This window comes from Erythranthe guttata, chromosome 6, assembly GCF_056151865.1.
Source record: "Erythranthe guttata isolate IM_541 chromosome 6, IM_541, whole genome shotgun sequence".
Taxonomy (NCBI): domain Eukaryota; kingdom Viridiplantae; phylum Streptophyta; class Magnoliopsida; order Lamiales; family Phrymaceae; genus Erythranthe; species Erythranthe guttata.
The window spans coordinates 1043035-1058892 of NC_142538.1; the positions used below are offsets into that span (position 1 = coordinate 1043035).

General features: G+C 33.8%; 3 protein-coding genes and 1 long non-coding RNA gene across 6 annotated transcripts; 2 read left to right on the plus strand and 2 right to left on the minus strand.

Moving 5' to 3' along the window:
* The first annotated feature begins 807 nt into the window (after positions 1 to 807).
* On the plus strand, positions 808 to 4646 carry LOC105971727 (putative WRKY transcription factor 53). The gene is made up of 3 exons (XM_012996596.2): positions 808 to 1404; positions 1501 to 1635; positions 3693 to 4646. Exons 1-3 carry the CDS (start codon positions 1094 to 1096, stop codon positions 4315 to 4317), a joined length of 1071 nt encoding a protein of 356 aa, XP_012852050.2. The 5' UTR covers positions 808 to 1093; the 3' UTR covers positions 4318 to 4646.
* On the minus strand, positions 2031 to 2995 carry LOC148769869 (uncharacterized). The gene is made up of 2 exons (XR_016031649.1): positions 2449 to 2995; positions 2031 to 2326 (listed from the first exon to the last, which is right to left on the minus strand). It is a non-coding gene; the product is annotated as an uncharacterized LOC148769869 (long non-coding RNA).
* Positions 4647 to 5071: 425 nt separating the features above from the next.
* Positions 5072 to 6756, minus strand: LOC105971708 (transcription factor SPEECHLESS). Its single transcript, XM_012996579.2, has 3 exons — positions 6225 to 6756; positions 5560 to 6123; positions 5072 to 5401 (listed from the first exon to the last, which is right to left on the minus strand). The coding sequence occupies exons 1-3, from the start codon at positions 6621 to 6623 to the stop codon at positions 5336 to 5338; spliced, it is 1029 nt and encodes a 342-aa protein (XP_012852033.2). The 5' UTR covers positions 6624 to 6756; the 3' UTR covers positions 5072 to 5335.
* Positions 6757 to 11503: 4747 nt separating this feature from the next.
* Positions 11504 to 13594, plus strand: LOC105971833 (uncharacterized). Of its 3 annotated transcripts, none has more exons than XM_088819246.1 (4): positions 11504 to 11584; positions 11860 to 12187; positions 12269 to 13109; positions 13202 to 13594. In XM_088819246.1, the coding sequence occupies exons 2-4, from the start codon at positions 11887 to 11889 to the stop codon at positions 13395 to 13397; spliced, it is 1338 nt and encodes a 445-aa protein (XP_088675372.1). In that variant the 5' UTR covers positions 11504 to 11584; positions 11860 to 11886; the 3' UTR covers positions 13398 to 13594. The 3 variants fall into 3 exon arrangements, with proteins under 3 accessions (XP_088675372.1, XP_088675373.1, XP_088675371.1); XM_088819247.1 differs by having other exon boundaries at positions 12272 to 13109; XM_088819245.1 differs by lacking the exon at positions 11504 to 11584 and having other exon boundaries at positions 11850 to 12187.
* Positions 13595 to 15858: the final 2264 nt, after the last annotated feature.

Below are 15858 nucleotides of genomic sequence, written 5' to 3' on the forward strand. Positions count from 1 at the left end.
ACTTCTTCCTTTTCTTTTCCTTTCTTGACTTTTACTTTCTAGTCAACGATTATTTTTTAAAAAAAATTCCATTTATTTTCCTACACATGAATATTCGAACCCATGACCATTTTGTGCTACAAATACTTTCTACACTATTCAAAAGCTTTTCTTATAGCATCACCATTTTTTTAAAATTTAATTTATGTGCTGATCAGCCTGATCTCCCATAATTTTGTATACAGTGATCACAAGTAAACGTGCCACGTGTCCATAATTACTCGTTCTGATGTTGTTTAAATAATAATCATTACTTAACAACTATGTTTATATATAAATATACAGCCGCAAATCTGCTACTATATTACTTAGGTCTTTTGTCCACATAACGCAGTGTGTTCATATTGATCATGAAATATATTATATTTTTAAAATTTTTATTTATATATACATATTGTAGTTTGTCTTATTGCATTGACTGTCATTGACAAACAAATGTTATAATTAAAGATTGCAGTGGGAAAATATATATTGTGGCTGTAGTGAGGTTTGAATTGGTCAGAAATATAGAATTTGACTTTTATTAACTTCAATTGCAATTCCTATGACTAAAGACTGGTCTTGCCCAAACCAATTATTAATTAATTAATTATAATAACGTTTTTATTTTTTTTATTTTTTTTTCTCCAGTCAACAAATTTTCTTTCTATTGTTATTCCACACAGCGTCTTTCCCCATTATTCAAAACAATAAACTAATTTCTACTCGGTACTTTCCCACCTAAGTACGTGCATATATACATATATATATGTATATATAAGTGGAACACCATTTCTATAAATCTATATATACAATAATACAATTTATAAAATTCGTTCATCAAATTATATTTATTCGTTTTAATATTATAATTTGCATGATTATTTCAGAAACAAAGCTGCTGAACTACTACTTTCCCCCACCACTTGGGAGGGAATTTAATTCAGCTTCATTTTATATTCATCGATCGACATTATATTATTCGTCGGAAGAAAAATTATTGTATTATTATTATTATTATTATTAATATTCGCTCTAAATATATATATTTATACGCGTTAATTAATTACGAATTATGGAAAATTTTGGTTCGGATGATCTGGTGAAGGAGCTATCACAAGGGAGGGAACTGGCTAATCAGCTGCTAATCCATTTTAATTACGACCGGTCTTCATCGTCGAACGAAACTCGAGATTTTTTAATCCAACAAATATTATCTTCTTACGACAACGCTCTCTCCGCCCTCCGACATAGCCGCTATGGTGGTGGTGCCGCCCCACCGCCGCCACCTGCCACATCAGACTCTCCGCTGTCACTCGCCGGAAGTCCCCACCGTAGCGATGATTCCGATGATCAAGATTTCAAGGACCAACCTTCCAAGAAAAAGTTAGTTATATATTACTATAACTTGAATTTTGAGTTTTATATATTCTTTTTTTTTATAGAAAAAAATAATTTTATTATTATTATAATTATGTACAGAAAGGCATCATCGGCAATTACGTGGACGCAGAAGGTGAAAGTATGCACAGAAACAGGAAATGAAGGACAACTTGATGATGGCTATGGCTGGAGAAAGTACGGCCAGAAAGACATCCTCGGAGCAAAATATCCCAGGTTTTTTTTTCTTGTAAATTGCACATCACAACCTTTAAGTTTCTAATTTTCGCACTTTACCCCCTCAATGTTTTTTAAAAGTGATCGTCCCCTTTCAAAATTTTATTCTTGTTGCACATTGCCCGATAGCAAAACTCCAATGGATCCATCAGAATTAAGTATATTTGTTGCGTGTTGTCATTTTAAATGTTATTTTTGTTCTACGTTGCCCCTTAAAATACTATTTTTTTGCACGTTGCGCCTTTAAAATCTAATTTTGTTTGTACAATGCGCTTCAAAAATTGACTTCTGAGACAAAGCGCAACAAATATAGTATTGGGTTAACCGCAAAAAATCTCCTAAACTTTGGACGTTTTTGCGCTTTACCCCCTGAACGGAAAAAAGTTGCACGAGCATACCTGAACTTGCCAAATTGTTGCACCGACGAATAAAAAGTCCATTCATAGCCAATTTTTTGCCTGAATTGCACACGTGCAACTCACACGTGACAATGGAAGGGCAATTTCGTCGATTCACAAGATTTTCAGATAAAAGAATTAAAAAAAAAAAAAAAAAAAGAAAAAAGAAAAAAAAAACAAAACAAAAAAAGACCACCCATCATCTTCTTCGTCTCCCTCTTGCTGCAAAACAGGGGAATCAGGATATTTAACACCACCGCCACCAACATCTCTCTCCACCGCCGCACCACCACCTGAAATTATCATATCAAATTACTAAAAATTCAATATGAAAAATCCCTTATCTCAAAAGAAAAAGAAAAAGAAAAAGAAAAAGAAAAAACAAAGAAATAGGGAAAAGGGAAAGAGAAAAGGCCTGCTCCGTCTTCTTCCTCTCTCCGGCGCCGCATCACCACCACCACATCTGCTCCGCCGCCGCACCACCACCACCTCCACCACAACCAAATCTGCCAACAACATCGCCACCTATACTAACGCCTAAGCCTCCACCGACTCCACCTTCAATTCCTCCACTGTCACCTCCAACTCCACCACCAATTCCTCCACCAACACCTCGTCCAAATGTCCAACTCCTCCGCCTATACCCAAAACCCCTCGCGACGCGGCGGCGGCCAATTTCTTTTCTAAAACCACCACCACCAAATCTGCCTGGCGGCAGATTTAAGAGCACAACTCCCCTCACATTCAATTAGTGAATTTGGAAAGAATCACCGCCGGATTATGTGAGGCTAGGCATCACCTCCAATCAACGGCGATATGGATGGTGCAGAGTTTTTCTCATCCGGTGAATGGGAGGTTTATGTCCTCTATTTCCGGTGGGCCGCGAAGCAGAGGCGGCGGAGGGCTGCGAAGCAGAGTTAGCAGGCGATAGAGGGTCGCGAGGCAGGCAACCGGCGAATTAGAGGCGGCGGACGGCGAATTAGAGGCGGCGGGCGGCGGACGGCGGTGGGCTGAAGAATGACGAAGAGTAATTTGGTTTTTGGTGGTGGTGACGCGAAGAAGATGAAATCTTTTTTTTTTTCTTTTTGTAAATTTATTTATATTTATTAAAAAAACGAAGAAAATAGGTGTAAGAGGAAAAGACCAATTTATCCCGGCTAAAATCATGTGCTTCTCACGTGTTGTGGATTCCGGTCTATTTTTGCTAAAAATGGACAATTTTTGCTCCGGTGCTACAATTTGACAAGTTCAGGTATGCTCGTGCAATTTTTTTCCGTTCAGGGGGTAAAGCGCAAAAACGTCCAAAGTTTAGGGGATTTTTTGCAGTTAACCCTATAGTATTTAAAAGGGGGAGTATCCATTTTTTGAATTTTTAGGGGGGGAAATTGCAAACACGGTAATTTATAGGGGGTAAACTGCATTTTGTCCTTTACTTTTTTATATTTTCATTTCCCCCACATGCGTAAAAACGTTTGAATTTTGTAATAAAATAGTAGCATTTTCTTAAAGCGTGTTAGTAGATCAGCATTGATTTTTAACTTTTTTGCTTACGTAATTACGCGCTTAATCAATCTTTGAATTTTCTAATGCGCTATTATTTAAAAATAAATTTAAAATATAAATATGATTTGGATTAAATTTAAAATATTATTTTTGCAGAGGTTACTACAGATGCACCCATAGAAACGGTCAGGGCTGCATGGCTACAAAACAAGTTCAAAGTTCCAATGAAGACCCAACCATTTTCGAAATCACATACAGAAGAAAGCACACGTGCAATCCACGCGCATACCCCACTAATACCCCGTCTGTACCCGCAACAATGCCCGACCCACAGAATGAAGATCCAAACCCATTAACCCAAAACCCACAACAAATAGTGGGCCGACCCGAACAACATGGACCGCTTTTCAACATCCAAACAAGCCTTCGAGTTATAACCCAAGATTTAGGCACTAATAATAATCTAAACCCATCATCATTTGACCCGTTTAATTTCCCTTCATCACCAACCATTAATTTCGAAAACAATATTCAAATTTTCTCAAATCTTAACAATAATTTGGGAAATTATTCGCATAATCTCGATCTATTGTCCCCTGCAACTTCCGGGTCGGATTATTTCCCAATTTCGCCCAATTTCCCCAATTTATTACCCACTTCAGAATCTGAACTCAGCCCAATTGTTGCATCCATGACTTCTGGTACCACATCCCCTACTCTAGGTACCCATTTCCCATTCGGGTCAAATTTCTTCTTTGGAGACCCGGGGTATTATCCTTAATTCATGTGTGCATTGCAATTTCAAGATTTTATTTCAATTTGGTTTGATTAGTTTAATTATTGCACCATGTTTTTCTTTTCTAGTGACGTGTAACATAATTTTATTGGATGATTAAGAAGCCAGGTTTAAATGCAATTTAAAAAAAATAAAAAAAATTATTGAATATTAAATTTATAAATAAATTGATCTCCACCCTGACATTTAAAAAGTAATAATTAATTAAGGGACATTATTATGAGATAGAATAGTGGACCGGTTATGGCTGCATGAATCACGCAGACACTGTGCATATAATTGAATCTCTAACACAGTGTATCATATATACATAAATGTATTAATTGGACCATTTTATTTATTTATTTTGGATTTTGTGTGTTCAATTAATTTGTTAACTCTACAAAATGACTTTAAAGATAGCATTAAATACAAGTGCATTTAAATGGCCTATGTTAAAGTTTGTACTAAGGACCACCCAACATAGAGATACCAAATGCACGCTGGGCCCTAAATTTCAAACTCTAAATTAAATTAGAGCTCCAATTTTTTTTTTAAATTCTTAGCTATGCCTAAAATGTATTTTTCGGTTATTTCTATACTACACACAGTGAAGTTTACACCAGGTGGATTTTCACCGTTGATCTATACACACACCAGTGAGTGTGTGTATGTGTTTGCGTGTGTATAAATGGTAAAATGTATTCATTTGAAAACAGGAAATAATTACCGAAAAGGGATTGATTAATGTTGAATGTAATAGGTTCATAACAGAAAAGTCACTTTAAATTAATACAAGCTAATTATTTGACTAATATTAATTACGCATTTAACTACATACATCACTACATTACATGTTAAGATAACAACTAATTACCGGCAATTGTGGTTATTAATTGCTTTTTCCACACTTGCTTTATTAAGCACACAATTAGAATGAAAGACAACAACGTAACTGAGGTAGTTATAGCTAAGCTAGGGTTTGGTTATTAGAATTATCAGCTGTAATTAATTAATTAATTAATTAGCAGAATGTCTGCTGAATCTGCTCAGCCAATTCTTCTGCACTAAGTTGGCATTCAATCCCAATCTGCCATCAAAACACAATATAATCCAACTAATTATAAACAAAATATGGGCTTTTAATTGCATGCAATATCTCTAGCTATTTTTCTTGAAGAAAATATATATATATATATATATATATATATATATATATATATATATATATATATATATAAAATGTACCTTAATGGTGAAAGAATTAAGCATTCTTTGGTCAACCCGGTTGATATTGACTTGAAGAATTTCGAGTGCAAGTTGCTCCAATGCAGAAACAATCTTGACAACTTGACCGGGCCGAATCCGATTCGACACGGTCTTGAGCAGTAGATTCGGGCCGCAGAATTTCACCTCAACTTCAGCTGCAGCTGATTTCGAGCTCGCCACAAGCTCATTAATGCTGTCATTAATGGAGGAATTAGTAGTGGAAGAATTACAAGGAGAAAGCATGGTCTCCACCGGGCTCGGGAGAGACGACGGTGAGTTTAGGTTAAAGCCCGTAGTTTGGTGCAGATTATTAATCTGCAGCATCATAGGCTTGTAAGGGCTGCTTGATTGTGGCGTACGCGGGCTTATTGGCGGGCCGACCCTCGGGCTCAGTGGCGGCTTTCTCGGGCTTGACATTGGCCGAGGGCTGCTTAAAATATCGGAGAAGGATTTTCTTTGCTTTTTGGCTTCGAGTGATTGAAGAACTTGTTGCAACTCGTTGATGTAGTTGATTACTCCCCCGATTATCGATGCTTGGTCGCCCTACAAAAATTGAAAATTTGTAACTAATTAGTACATTGAAATTATTCATTAGACCTAATTAAGAATATAAGTACAATATGTAATAATTAGTTAGTAATTACTCTTTTGACATAGAAGCAAGGCATGAGAGAGCGAAGCACGGAGAGATGCTCGTTCATTTGTTTTCTTCGGTTTCTCTCAACAGTAATGTGAGTGATTCTTGGTTGTTCAGAAGCAGAAGCAGAAGCAGAAGCATTGATGTTCAGTTTTTGTCTCTTGTTGGAGTGTGGAGAATCGGGGTGAAAAGCTCGAATTAATGATGATTTGTGGAACTCGAAAGCGGTGTCGTCGTCGTCGTCGTCATTTAGGGTCTGATTGTTATTAATATTAATACAATCAGAAGCAGTTTCCAGAGCTTCAAGAATACTGAATATATCATCAGGTATACTATTTGCAGCATCACCACAAAACTCGTGAGTTTCCTCGAAAAACTCGGCTATACTATTATCGCTACCTGCCATTTCAAATTGTACGCAAGAAAATTTACAAGAAATTAAAGAAAAGTCGAGAGATTATTATTATTATTAGTATCGCTAGGTAGGGTGGTTTGAGTTGTGGGGATGGATTTATAATATGAAGAAGACAGAATATATTATTGAATTAAGGACACAAAATAAATATAAATAATATTGATATATTTGAGGAGAAGATATGAAAGTGACTAAACTAGTACTGTTTTAGAAATTGATCAGATAAAAAATAGTTTGATATATATATATATATATATATTTGGGAAATATATTTATGTAATTTGAGATGGAGATGTGAGAGAAGAGAGAGGAAATATTATATTTGAGCACTAATAATAATCTTCACATGAAGTAGTACTGTAGTAGATCCATCCAATGGAGAGTGTTCCTCAAATGTACAGACAGTGAGGTTTGAGTGAGAGAGACAATATATATAATCTCTATTTTATATATATACATTACATGTATATATAAATGACTGCCTTCTTTCTTGATAATTTAATATCCATGGATTTAATTTGGACCACTAGCTTAATTGGGATGTATGAATTTTGGGCAGCTGGTTCTAGTATATTCTTTCCTTTTTTTGTCTTTTAATTATTTTCAAAAGACATGTCTTAACTCTTAAGTAATTAAATTATATTTACTGATTGAAATTAACTTCTTCAGTAATTACTATATTGCAGATCCATGCATTAAATTACCTTATTTAATCTATCTCAGAAAAAAATGAGTTATCGAATTAATTAAAAAAAAAACAAAAAAAAAAAAAAAAAAAAGAAAAAGAAAAACAACCTAGTTTTATCAATTTCCTAATTCCTTAAATAAAAAAAGGAATACTCCCTCCGTCCCAATTTAAATGACGTTTTGAGTTGTTGCACAAATATTAAGAAAATCAATAAATGTGTATAGATTATAGTGAAAAACATAGGAAAATACTAATATATCCTTGACATTAATTATTTTATAACTAACTAATTAGGAGTGAAAGGGTAAAATTGAAAATAATGCAATTAATGATGCATTGAAAATATAAAATGACAAATAATTTGGGACAAAAAAAACTCTCTAAAAAGACATATAATATGGGACAGAGGGAGTATACTATATCCTAGGAATTTGTGTTGAATTCTCGAGCTTACTCTAAATTGAAACCTCATTATGAGTAAATAATGAACATGGCTGCAAAAAGAAGTACTGATGTCTTAATTTTATTTCAGTGTTTAATTTGTGACTGCAGCATAATTATTTGCATATCCAGTAGCCCTTTTTGAAGGCAATACTTCGAAATTCGAAATGTTCGTGGGAACCCAATTTAAGTTTTGTCATGAATGCTTCATAAATTTATTATAAAACCCAATATATGAATAAACTAATAAATTATACAAATTAAAAATGGCAATATATATATATATATATATATATATATATAGTTTGTTAGGTCACTATCAGTGAAAAGAAGGAAAACAAAAAGAAAAACACTCTCCAGTGAATAAAATTAGTATTCATGATCAAGATCTAAATAGTAAATACACACACACACAACACACACACACACACACACACACACATATATATATATATATATATATATATATGTATGTATATATATTGAATCTGAGACAGGACAAGATTGTATCCATTCTAAGACAAACAAATTAATAAAGGGACGACGATGATAATTCATTCGTTCATGCATTGAGATGACTGATCCAAATTTCTGAAATCCTTAATCATCCTACTTTTATATATATATTTATAACAGCAGTAACTTATATAATTTATGCAAAAAAAAAACATATATCAATAAATGAACCTATCTATATATATATGTGAGCAAGTTGTGTACGACGTCTGTAAAAGAGAGAGGGGATCACTTGGCTTTCAATGCTTGGACACACCATCTCCGTGCCAACCCTTATTCATGTATGTATGTATGTATGTATGTATCTATATATATATATATATATATATATATATATGTTACCTTATTTAAATGTACGTTAAAATATAATGTAGTATACATATTTATTGATGATTGTTAAAAAAAAATGAAGTGTTATATACGATAAATATTACATTTACTATGATTGCAGAGATGATTACAACGTGACAATGCATGCAGTGTGTAATATGTGTTGTTGTAGCAGTACTAATTGGAAGGGAGAAAGTAAGTACTACTGCATGCATGCATGTGAGTGCGTTCAGTGAACAAGATAAGTACTTATCCATCACTTCAACTTAGGGAGTATTTATTTTCTTTACCTTCCCCCCACCCCAACAAAATTAAGTTATTACATTTGACCCTAATAATTTGTTAAAAATTAAAAAAAAAATTGAAAAAAACATTGATGCTTGGTTATTTTGAATTGATCAGCTTGCCGTCATATTAAATGTAGGGTGGGAAAGTTTAAAGGCAATTTCTGACATGAAAGATTCAATAAATAATCATGACAACGGACATTTCCCAAATCCCATTTATTATTATTTACCTAAACCTTTTTTTTTTTTGGTATATATATATAAATGCAAATGGTAAATAAATGTGAGACAAAAATCAGAAAAGAGTGTAAATAAGGGAGGGACCTCTGGTCTCGAAACATCATTAATTGATTTAGATCAATTGGAGTTGTTCTGTAACAGCATTAACTATTAAAGATATTATATATATAATGTAGCACTCACTGCCTAATTATTAAGTGGCTAAACAAAAAAAAAAAAAGTTTAGTCTGAAAATTAAACATGAATCATTACACAATCTTGCTGTAATAAAGTAAAACCTAAAAGCTGGATTTGCGGGCGAGGCTAATTAGCAATAAAATTGCTAGGGCCACGTAGACTTGAATTGCAAATGTAGATTTATTTTCCATGTCTAAATGTTCTTGTCTTGTCCCTATCTTACCCTGCCTACTACTGTATACTACCCCCGGCCATTGTTATATACTCCGTAAAAAAAAAATTCACAATTAAAAATAAATAATAAAGATTATATAGTTATGTTGCACGTACAACCAACGGTCATATATAAACCAAACTCAAAATTTATTTTTTTATATATATAATTCAAATGTTCAAACTATGAATCTCTCTGTACATAAAGACAATATTTACGTTGGCGGACAAAATGAAGTCAAATTGCAAGTGGAGTATACATCTCTTGTGTACCTTAAATGCGCTGTTATAAATTAATTGGTGTAACAACCAGATGCAGATCCAGTGAAATTAAAAGCATAATAAATAAATTCAATTTTAATGATATTATATAAAGGGGGTGGAGGCCCCTCGAAAGCAACAACATATATGTTAATTAACCATACAACTGTTTCTTCAACTACACAAAACCTCAACCATACCAATTCTAATTTTGGTTTTTTATTTTTTTTTTGACTTTATATTTGTCGAAGGTGACATATAGCAATTTCATTATTTTATTTTATTTATTTATTTATTTTCCCATTAAATTGTAAATTAAAGCTTCCTATGGATCGGCCCACATAAGTTAGATTCTTTTGTGATGGGCCGAACGAATTGGCCCATATAATTTATGACTTTCTTTTATGTTTTTGTCCTTCATCTTGGTTTGTTTTGCAATTTGGTCCCTCATCATCTCAACCTCTACTTCATGTTTCAAACCTGCAAAATATACAAGATTTAGTATTAATGCAAAATACGTGATCTAGGGGGATTGATAGCCATTTAAATATTCTAATCATAATTCCCACCTATTTACCGTAAAATAATAAGAAGACAATTCAATTCATATGGAATCGAACATTGCACGAAAATGGCGACACATTATTCTAAGCAGTTGTTTGAAATCTACGAGAATAACGAGGACTCGTTTTTCCGTCCTGAAGACGAAGTTTGATTGTGGCTTTTTTTTTTTTTTTGGTATAGTGTGTGTGATAGATGAAATGTAACAGTTCCTTTTGCTTTTGCAAATGTAAAGGACTGTAAACCAAATATTCAACATACAGTAGAACCAGGGCCGGTCCGGCATATTTGGAAGCCCTGGGCGAGAATATAATTTGTACGACTAATAATACGGGAATTCAAGGGCAACGCCCCGATTTTTCTTTAATTTTTTTTTTTTTTTTTTTGCATATTATGCTTAATGACATAATATAAATAAATTATTTATTAATAAAAACTTCATAAGTAAAAGAATAAAAATATTAACATATATCAAGATAAAAAAAATACATAAAACAAATGTTAGAGAAATATGTAATAAATTTTTGTGTGACCAAATAAAATATTAAATTTTATGTCTACTTTTAAACTAAATTTAAAAATAATAATAGAAGAATATTTTTTTTATATAAAAGAATATGTTTTTTTAATAATAAAACAATAAATTTTTGCATATAAAAAATAATATATATATATATATATATATATATATATATATATATATATATATATATATCAAAAAATGGAAACCTGGGCCCCTCTAGGCAATTGGGCCCTGGGCGTGGGCCCTGCTCGCCCCACCCCAGGGCCGGCGCTGAGTAGAACCTCAATAAATTAATATAGATAAATTATTAATCTCGATTAAATAATAGTTTTTTTCAGTTCGAATTAGTGAAAACGTGTTAAATTATTAACTCGATAATTTAATAATTCGCTAAATTAATTTATGGTGGTTTAATTGTATTTCCCTTTTTTTTAATCTAATCGTCCATAGAAATTAAAGCTTCCTATCGATCGGCCCACATAAGTTAGATTGCATTTGCAAAATTAAGGTATTTCGGGCTCTCTTTTTTATCGGCCCACATAAATTTTGAGCACGTCTTCTTTCAATACCAGATAATTTTTTTTTTAAATTATTTTGATTAATTATTATATGATAATAATAATAGTTTTAATATAAAATAAAAAATCAAATATCAATCTGTTCATATCATAATCAGAAAACCGTTGTCGTTGCGTTTCACTAAATCTTCTTTCTGGTGAGTTTCTAAGAACTGGTTTCATCTTTTGTTTTACTGTATGATATATATTTTGCTCTGTTTCAGAATCCATTTTCCCTTTTTTTTTTTCTTTTTTTTTTTAATTTATTAATTATTTATTTACTTCAGCTTCTTCAAACCCCGCCAAAAAAATTGCGAAAAAAGCTACTCAATCTCCATGTTTCTCGGTCGATTGCAGCATACGTTTCAATAAGTTTCATTTAGTCTGTGTAAATTCTGACAATTTTTTTTGATTTTTTGTTTGTTTTACAAAGTTAGGGTTTATGGTTTGAAAAACAGGGATGGAGGTTAATAAGGGGATAAAATTGGAGGCCACAGAAACAGAGGAATCTGCTAATAACGAAGTAAAATTGAACACTGAACACGAAGGTTGCTTAAGCTGTTTAGAATTACATGATAAAATTACAGAATTGATGATCGAAAACGAGGTTTTGGATTGTGAGAAGAAAAGCGCCGAAAGGGAGATTGAAGTTTGGAAGGCAAAATGTATAGAACTAGAGAAAGCGATAATATGTACGGAGAAGAGTTCGTTTTCGTCTGCCGAAAATGAAAATAAAGCAATCAACGATAAAAATGCTTCAGGTTTTCTAATTACTGATCGGATATTCCGCTGTTAATATTAGGCTTATAGCATATTGTTTCTGACGTGTTTGTCATCTTTAGCAGGAACCCCTCCGATGAACACGCCGAATTATATGCACTGTAGTGATGGTGAAGGATTTAAACGAAGCCCTCAAGTTGAATTAAACCCTAGTGGTCGAATTAGAAAGCGCTTGGAATTTTCTAATGAAGGGAGTCCGTGTTATAATAATATTTCTCCACCGACGCCGGGTGTGGGGCCCACTGTTGGTCCGATTGACATTAGTGACAGCGACGACGATGGTGATGCTCCGAACTCTTCGTGCACTAAGAGAACTCCGTTTCGTAAGAGGAGAAGAGTTGCTTGTATTGTTTCTAGTGATAGTGATGACGACGATATCCCAATTGGTAGGCTCGGCAGTAAAAAAAGCATAAAACTGTTGACAGATAGTTCGGATTCAGATACTCTCCCGAAGAAACGACGCTTAGTGAGGGTGGCGGAAAAAATCGCTGGAAGAAGAAAAAACGATTTAGGAAGCCCTGAGATTGATGACGGTGCGAGTGAAGATGAAAAGGACAATGATGATTGTGAAGGTGAAAGTTTGGATGGTTTTATTGTAAATAGCGCCTCTGATGTTTCGGAAAGTGATGAATCAGATGAAATGTCTGAACATGATGACTTGGAAAATGATGAATCGGAAAGTGGTGCGGCGTATGCTGATGTCATCGCTGGATTCCGGAGGGAGAGAAAGGACAAAACTAAGTGGGAATACGAGGCGGATATGCTTGCTGATTTGGCGAAGTCCCCTCGACTTTGCATGAAAGCAGTGTGTGCTCTGTTTCGCCAGCAAACATCCGAGGAACAATCTTGCAAAGAAACTATAGTCCGGAATGGACGAGGTTTCAGCCAGATTCACGCATCTACGTCAGTGTCTTTTTTTTTTCTTTCTTTTTTTAATGTGTGTTTCTATGTAGATTCTGACACTAACATATTATATTGTGTTATAACCTTAACAGGGGGAGTCGGTTGGCTGAATTTCTGACAGGTGGAGATACATGGGGCGATGTGAAGAAGACTGAGGAAGAGCTGCAAGAATTCGATTCGAACGGGAATGAACAGTGCAGGAAATTTGCGACTCACTACTCCAAGCAGTTGTTTGAAATCTACAAGAACGAGGAGGACCCGTTTTTCCATCCTCTTGCGGAAATATGATTGGCTGTTTTGCAGGACATAAACAAACCCTTTTGGCACTGCTTTCTTCTCGTTTTGACCTTTTCGGTGAGATCTGTAATTATAATCCTCCGTTAGGGCGTTACACGTTTCACATGCTACACCTCTTGAGGATTATTTGTATAGTCTTTTGCAGATGTAAGTACTCAACTCTGGTTTTTAATTATCATTTCGACCAATATGATACACGTCGATCGTGTCGGGAGTAACAATTACAGTCGACTTTTAGGAGCTGGAGATATTTGCAAGTTGTGTTTATAAACTAAATGATTAAATATTTTTATTGTTAAAAAATATGAAAAATAATTATCGGTTAATGGACAAAGAGGGGTAAACCACATAACCTCCAATAGGCCTCCCCTTGAACCTAGAGAATAGACCACTTAAGACACCCAACATTTTATAACTGCTTTTTAACGGTTTCAGTTACTCTCCTTTTTCTTCTCCACACCAATCCTTTTTTTTTTCAGTTAATATATATAAATCCCTGGAACTCCATGAAAATCAAATTCAAGGACAAAATAATTCAAGTGGTTTCGGCAAAAAATCGGAGAGAGAAAAAACCTACTCTGGCATTCTCTCTCTGCGGCTAGCTAGCTTCCTCCACCGTCCACCGCAGAGGGAGAAAGAGGGAAAAAAATCCTCATTTTCCGATCATCTCCGCCCCTTCCCTTTTCTTTGTCACCGATAAGAAGAAAATATAAGAGAGAGAGAGAGAAAGGGAGGGGAAATGGAGATGATTGGCAGAGCTTTGATGGCGATTTTGTTGGTGGTGTTGGCGGCCGCCGCCTTCCCATCTGTCGCCGCCGCCGCCTCCAATGCTGAGTCATTCGCACCCGCGCCTTCCCCCACCAGCGATGGTACCTTATATAGATCTATCTCAATTTCATTTTTACTCGTACATTTATTTATTTAGTTTAATCGAAAATTTGCAGGAACGACGATAGATCAAGGTATAGCGTATGCTCTGATGCTCCTGGCTTTGGTGCTGACATATATAATTCACTAGATTTTTTCAAATCTGAATTAAATTATCATCATTTTTTCCCCAACAAATCTGGCATTGATCAACAAGAAGATGGAGAGGAAGCAACAATACTCAGAATTTGTCGTGATATTTTATTAGATGATAGTTTAATTTTAGGAGAGAAAAAAAAATGGCATGTTTTATTCATTTAAATAAAGTAGAGTGAATTGTCCGAACTTTGCTGTAACCTTAGAAATTTCATTCTTATTTTTGTCTTGGTTTGTTAGAATGGTGAGCATTTTTTGTTGGTAACATCATTTTATATACAGTAGCAACAATAATTAATTCCATTTTGGTACCAAGATTATTTCTTCTTCTCTTTATGATTTATCCAATGGTACTTTATCTATCTTTTATTTCTTTCATTAAAAATTTTGTCTGTGAGATGAGATCATTTACTTCAACTAGTAAGAACTACTCCAACTGCTCTTTCTGAGCATGTAATATATATATATATATATATATATATATATATATATATATATATATATATATATATATATATATATATATATATATATATATATATATTTAAATAGCTCTTAAACCCCTGAGATTTGAGTCTTGTGCATATAACTCCTTGTACTTTCAGTATAAGCATATAACCCCCTATACTTTGAACTTTGTGCGCAATAACCCCTTTGTTCTTTTAACACAAGCACATACACCCTATATAGTATTCCTCTTGGTAAATAATCATGCTCATTGGGAAGAGAATTTTTTAGAAAGTACAAGGGAGTTATGTGCTTATATTAGAATACAAGGGTGTCATGTGCTATGTTGAAAGTATAAGGGGGTCATATGCACAGAATTGAAACCACAGGGAGGTAAGTGATATTTACACATTAATTTTTGATTAAAAAAAGAAAAAAGGGGAATAACAAGAACTACTCGTTTTATGGGCCGAAGGTTGCTAATTACTGGCCTGCTCACTCCCAGTGTGGGTCGGGCTATGTGGTTTGGGCCACGTGGCTCCTAAATAAGAGGGCATTATTTACTTTTTGATTGGACGAAGTTGGATGGTTGTAATTAATTAGAGCAAAAACCGCAATATTAGAATTTTAACCAAGGTTCTAAAAGGCGGTTATCGGGTACGTGGCGGTTTGGGACCGCCACACGATAAATCGGCGCGGCGGTGATTTATCGGAGATAAATCGGAAATATATCGGTTTTTAAATTTAGTGTAATATATTTCTAAAAAAATATTAGTAAATACTCAAAATATATATAAAAGAATATATAAACATATTTCTATCCTATCATTCATATGTTATTATATAATTATAATTACTCAATAAATAACAAAAATTTAAAAATAATAAGATCATAATATAATAAAAGATTCTTACGAAATACAAATAATACGCAAGTCTTTCGCATCAATAATTAATATAAACACAACAAAGCATAAATTGC

Excerpts from the sequence above, each read along its gene's own strand:
- LOC105971708 (XM_012996579.2), bottom strand. The coding sequence starts at position 6,623 with ATGGCAGGTAGCGATAATAGTATAGCCGAGTTTTTCGAGGAAACTCAC. Across the intron at positions 6,124-6,224 it reads CTTGCTTCTATGTCAAAAGA|GGCGACCAAGCATCGATAAT; the intron begins GTAATTACTAAC and ends CAATTTTTGTAG. Across the intron at positions 5,402-5,559 it reads TTAATTCTTTCACCATTAAG|ATTGGGATTGAATGCCAACT; the intron begins GTACATTTTATA and ends TTTTGATGGCAG.
- LOC105971727 (XM_012996596.2), top strand. The coding sequence starts at position 1,094 with ATGGAAAATTTTGGTTCGGATGATCTGGTGAAGGAGCTATCACAAGGG. Across the intron at positions 1,405-1,500 it reads GACCAACCTTCCAAGAAAAA|AAAGGCATCATCGGCAATTA; the intron begins GTTAGTTATATA and ends AATTATGTACAG. Across the intron at positions 1,636-3,692 it reads CTCGGAGCAAAATATCCCAG|AGGTTACTACAGATGCACCC; the intron begins GTTTTTTTTTCT and ends TTATTTTTGCAG.
- LOC105971833 (XM_088819246.1), top strand. The coding sequence starts at position 11,887 with ATGGAGGTTAATAAGGGGATAAAATTGGAGGCCACAGAAACAGAGGAA. Across the intron at positions 12,188-12,268 it reads CAACGATAAAAATGCTTCAG|CAGGAACCCCTCCGATGAAC; the intron begins GTTTTCTAATTA and ends TGTCATCTTTAG. Across the intron at positions 13,110-13,201 it reads AGCCAGATTCACGCATCTAC|GGGGAGTCGGTTGGCTGAAT; the intron begins GTCAGTGTCTTT and ends TAACCTTAACAG.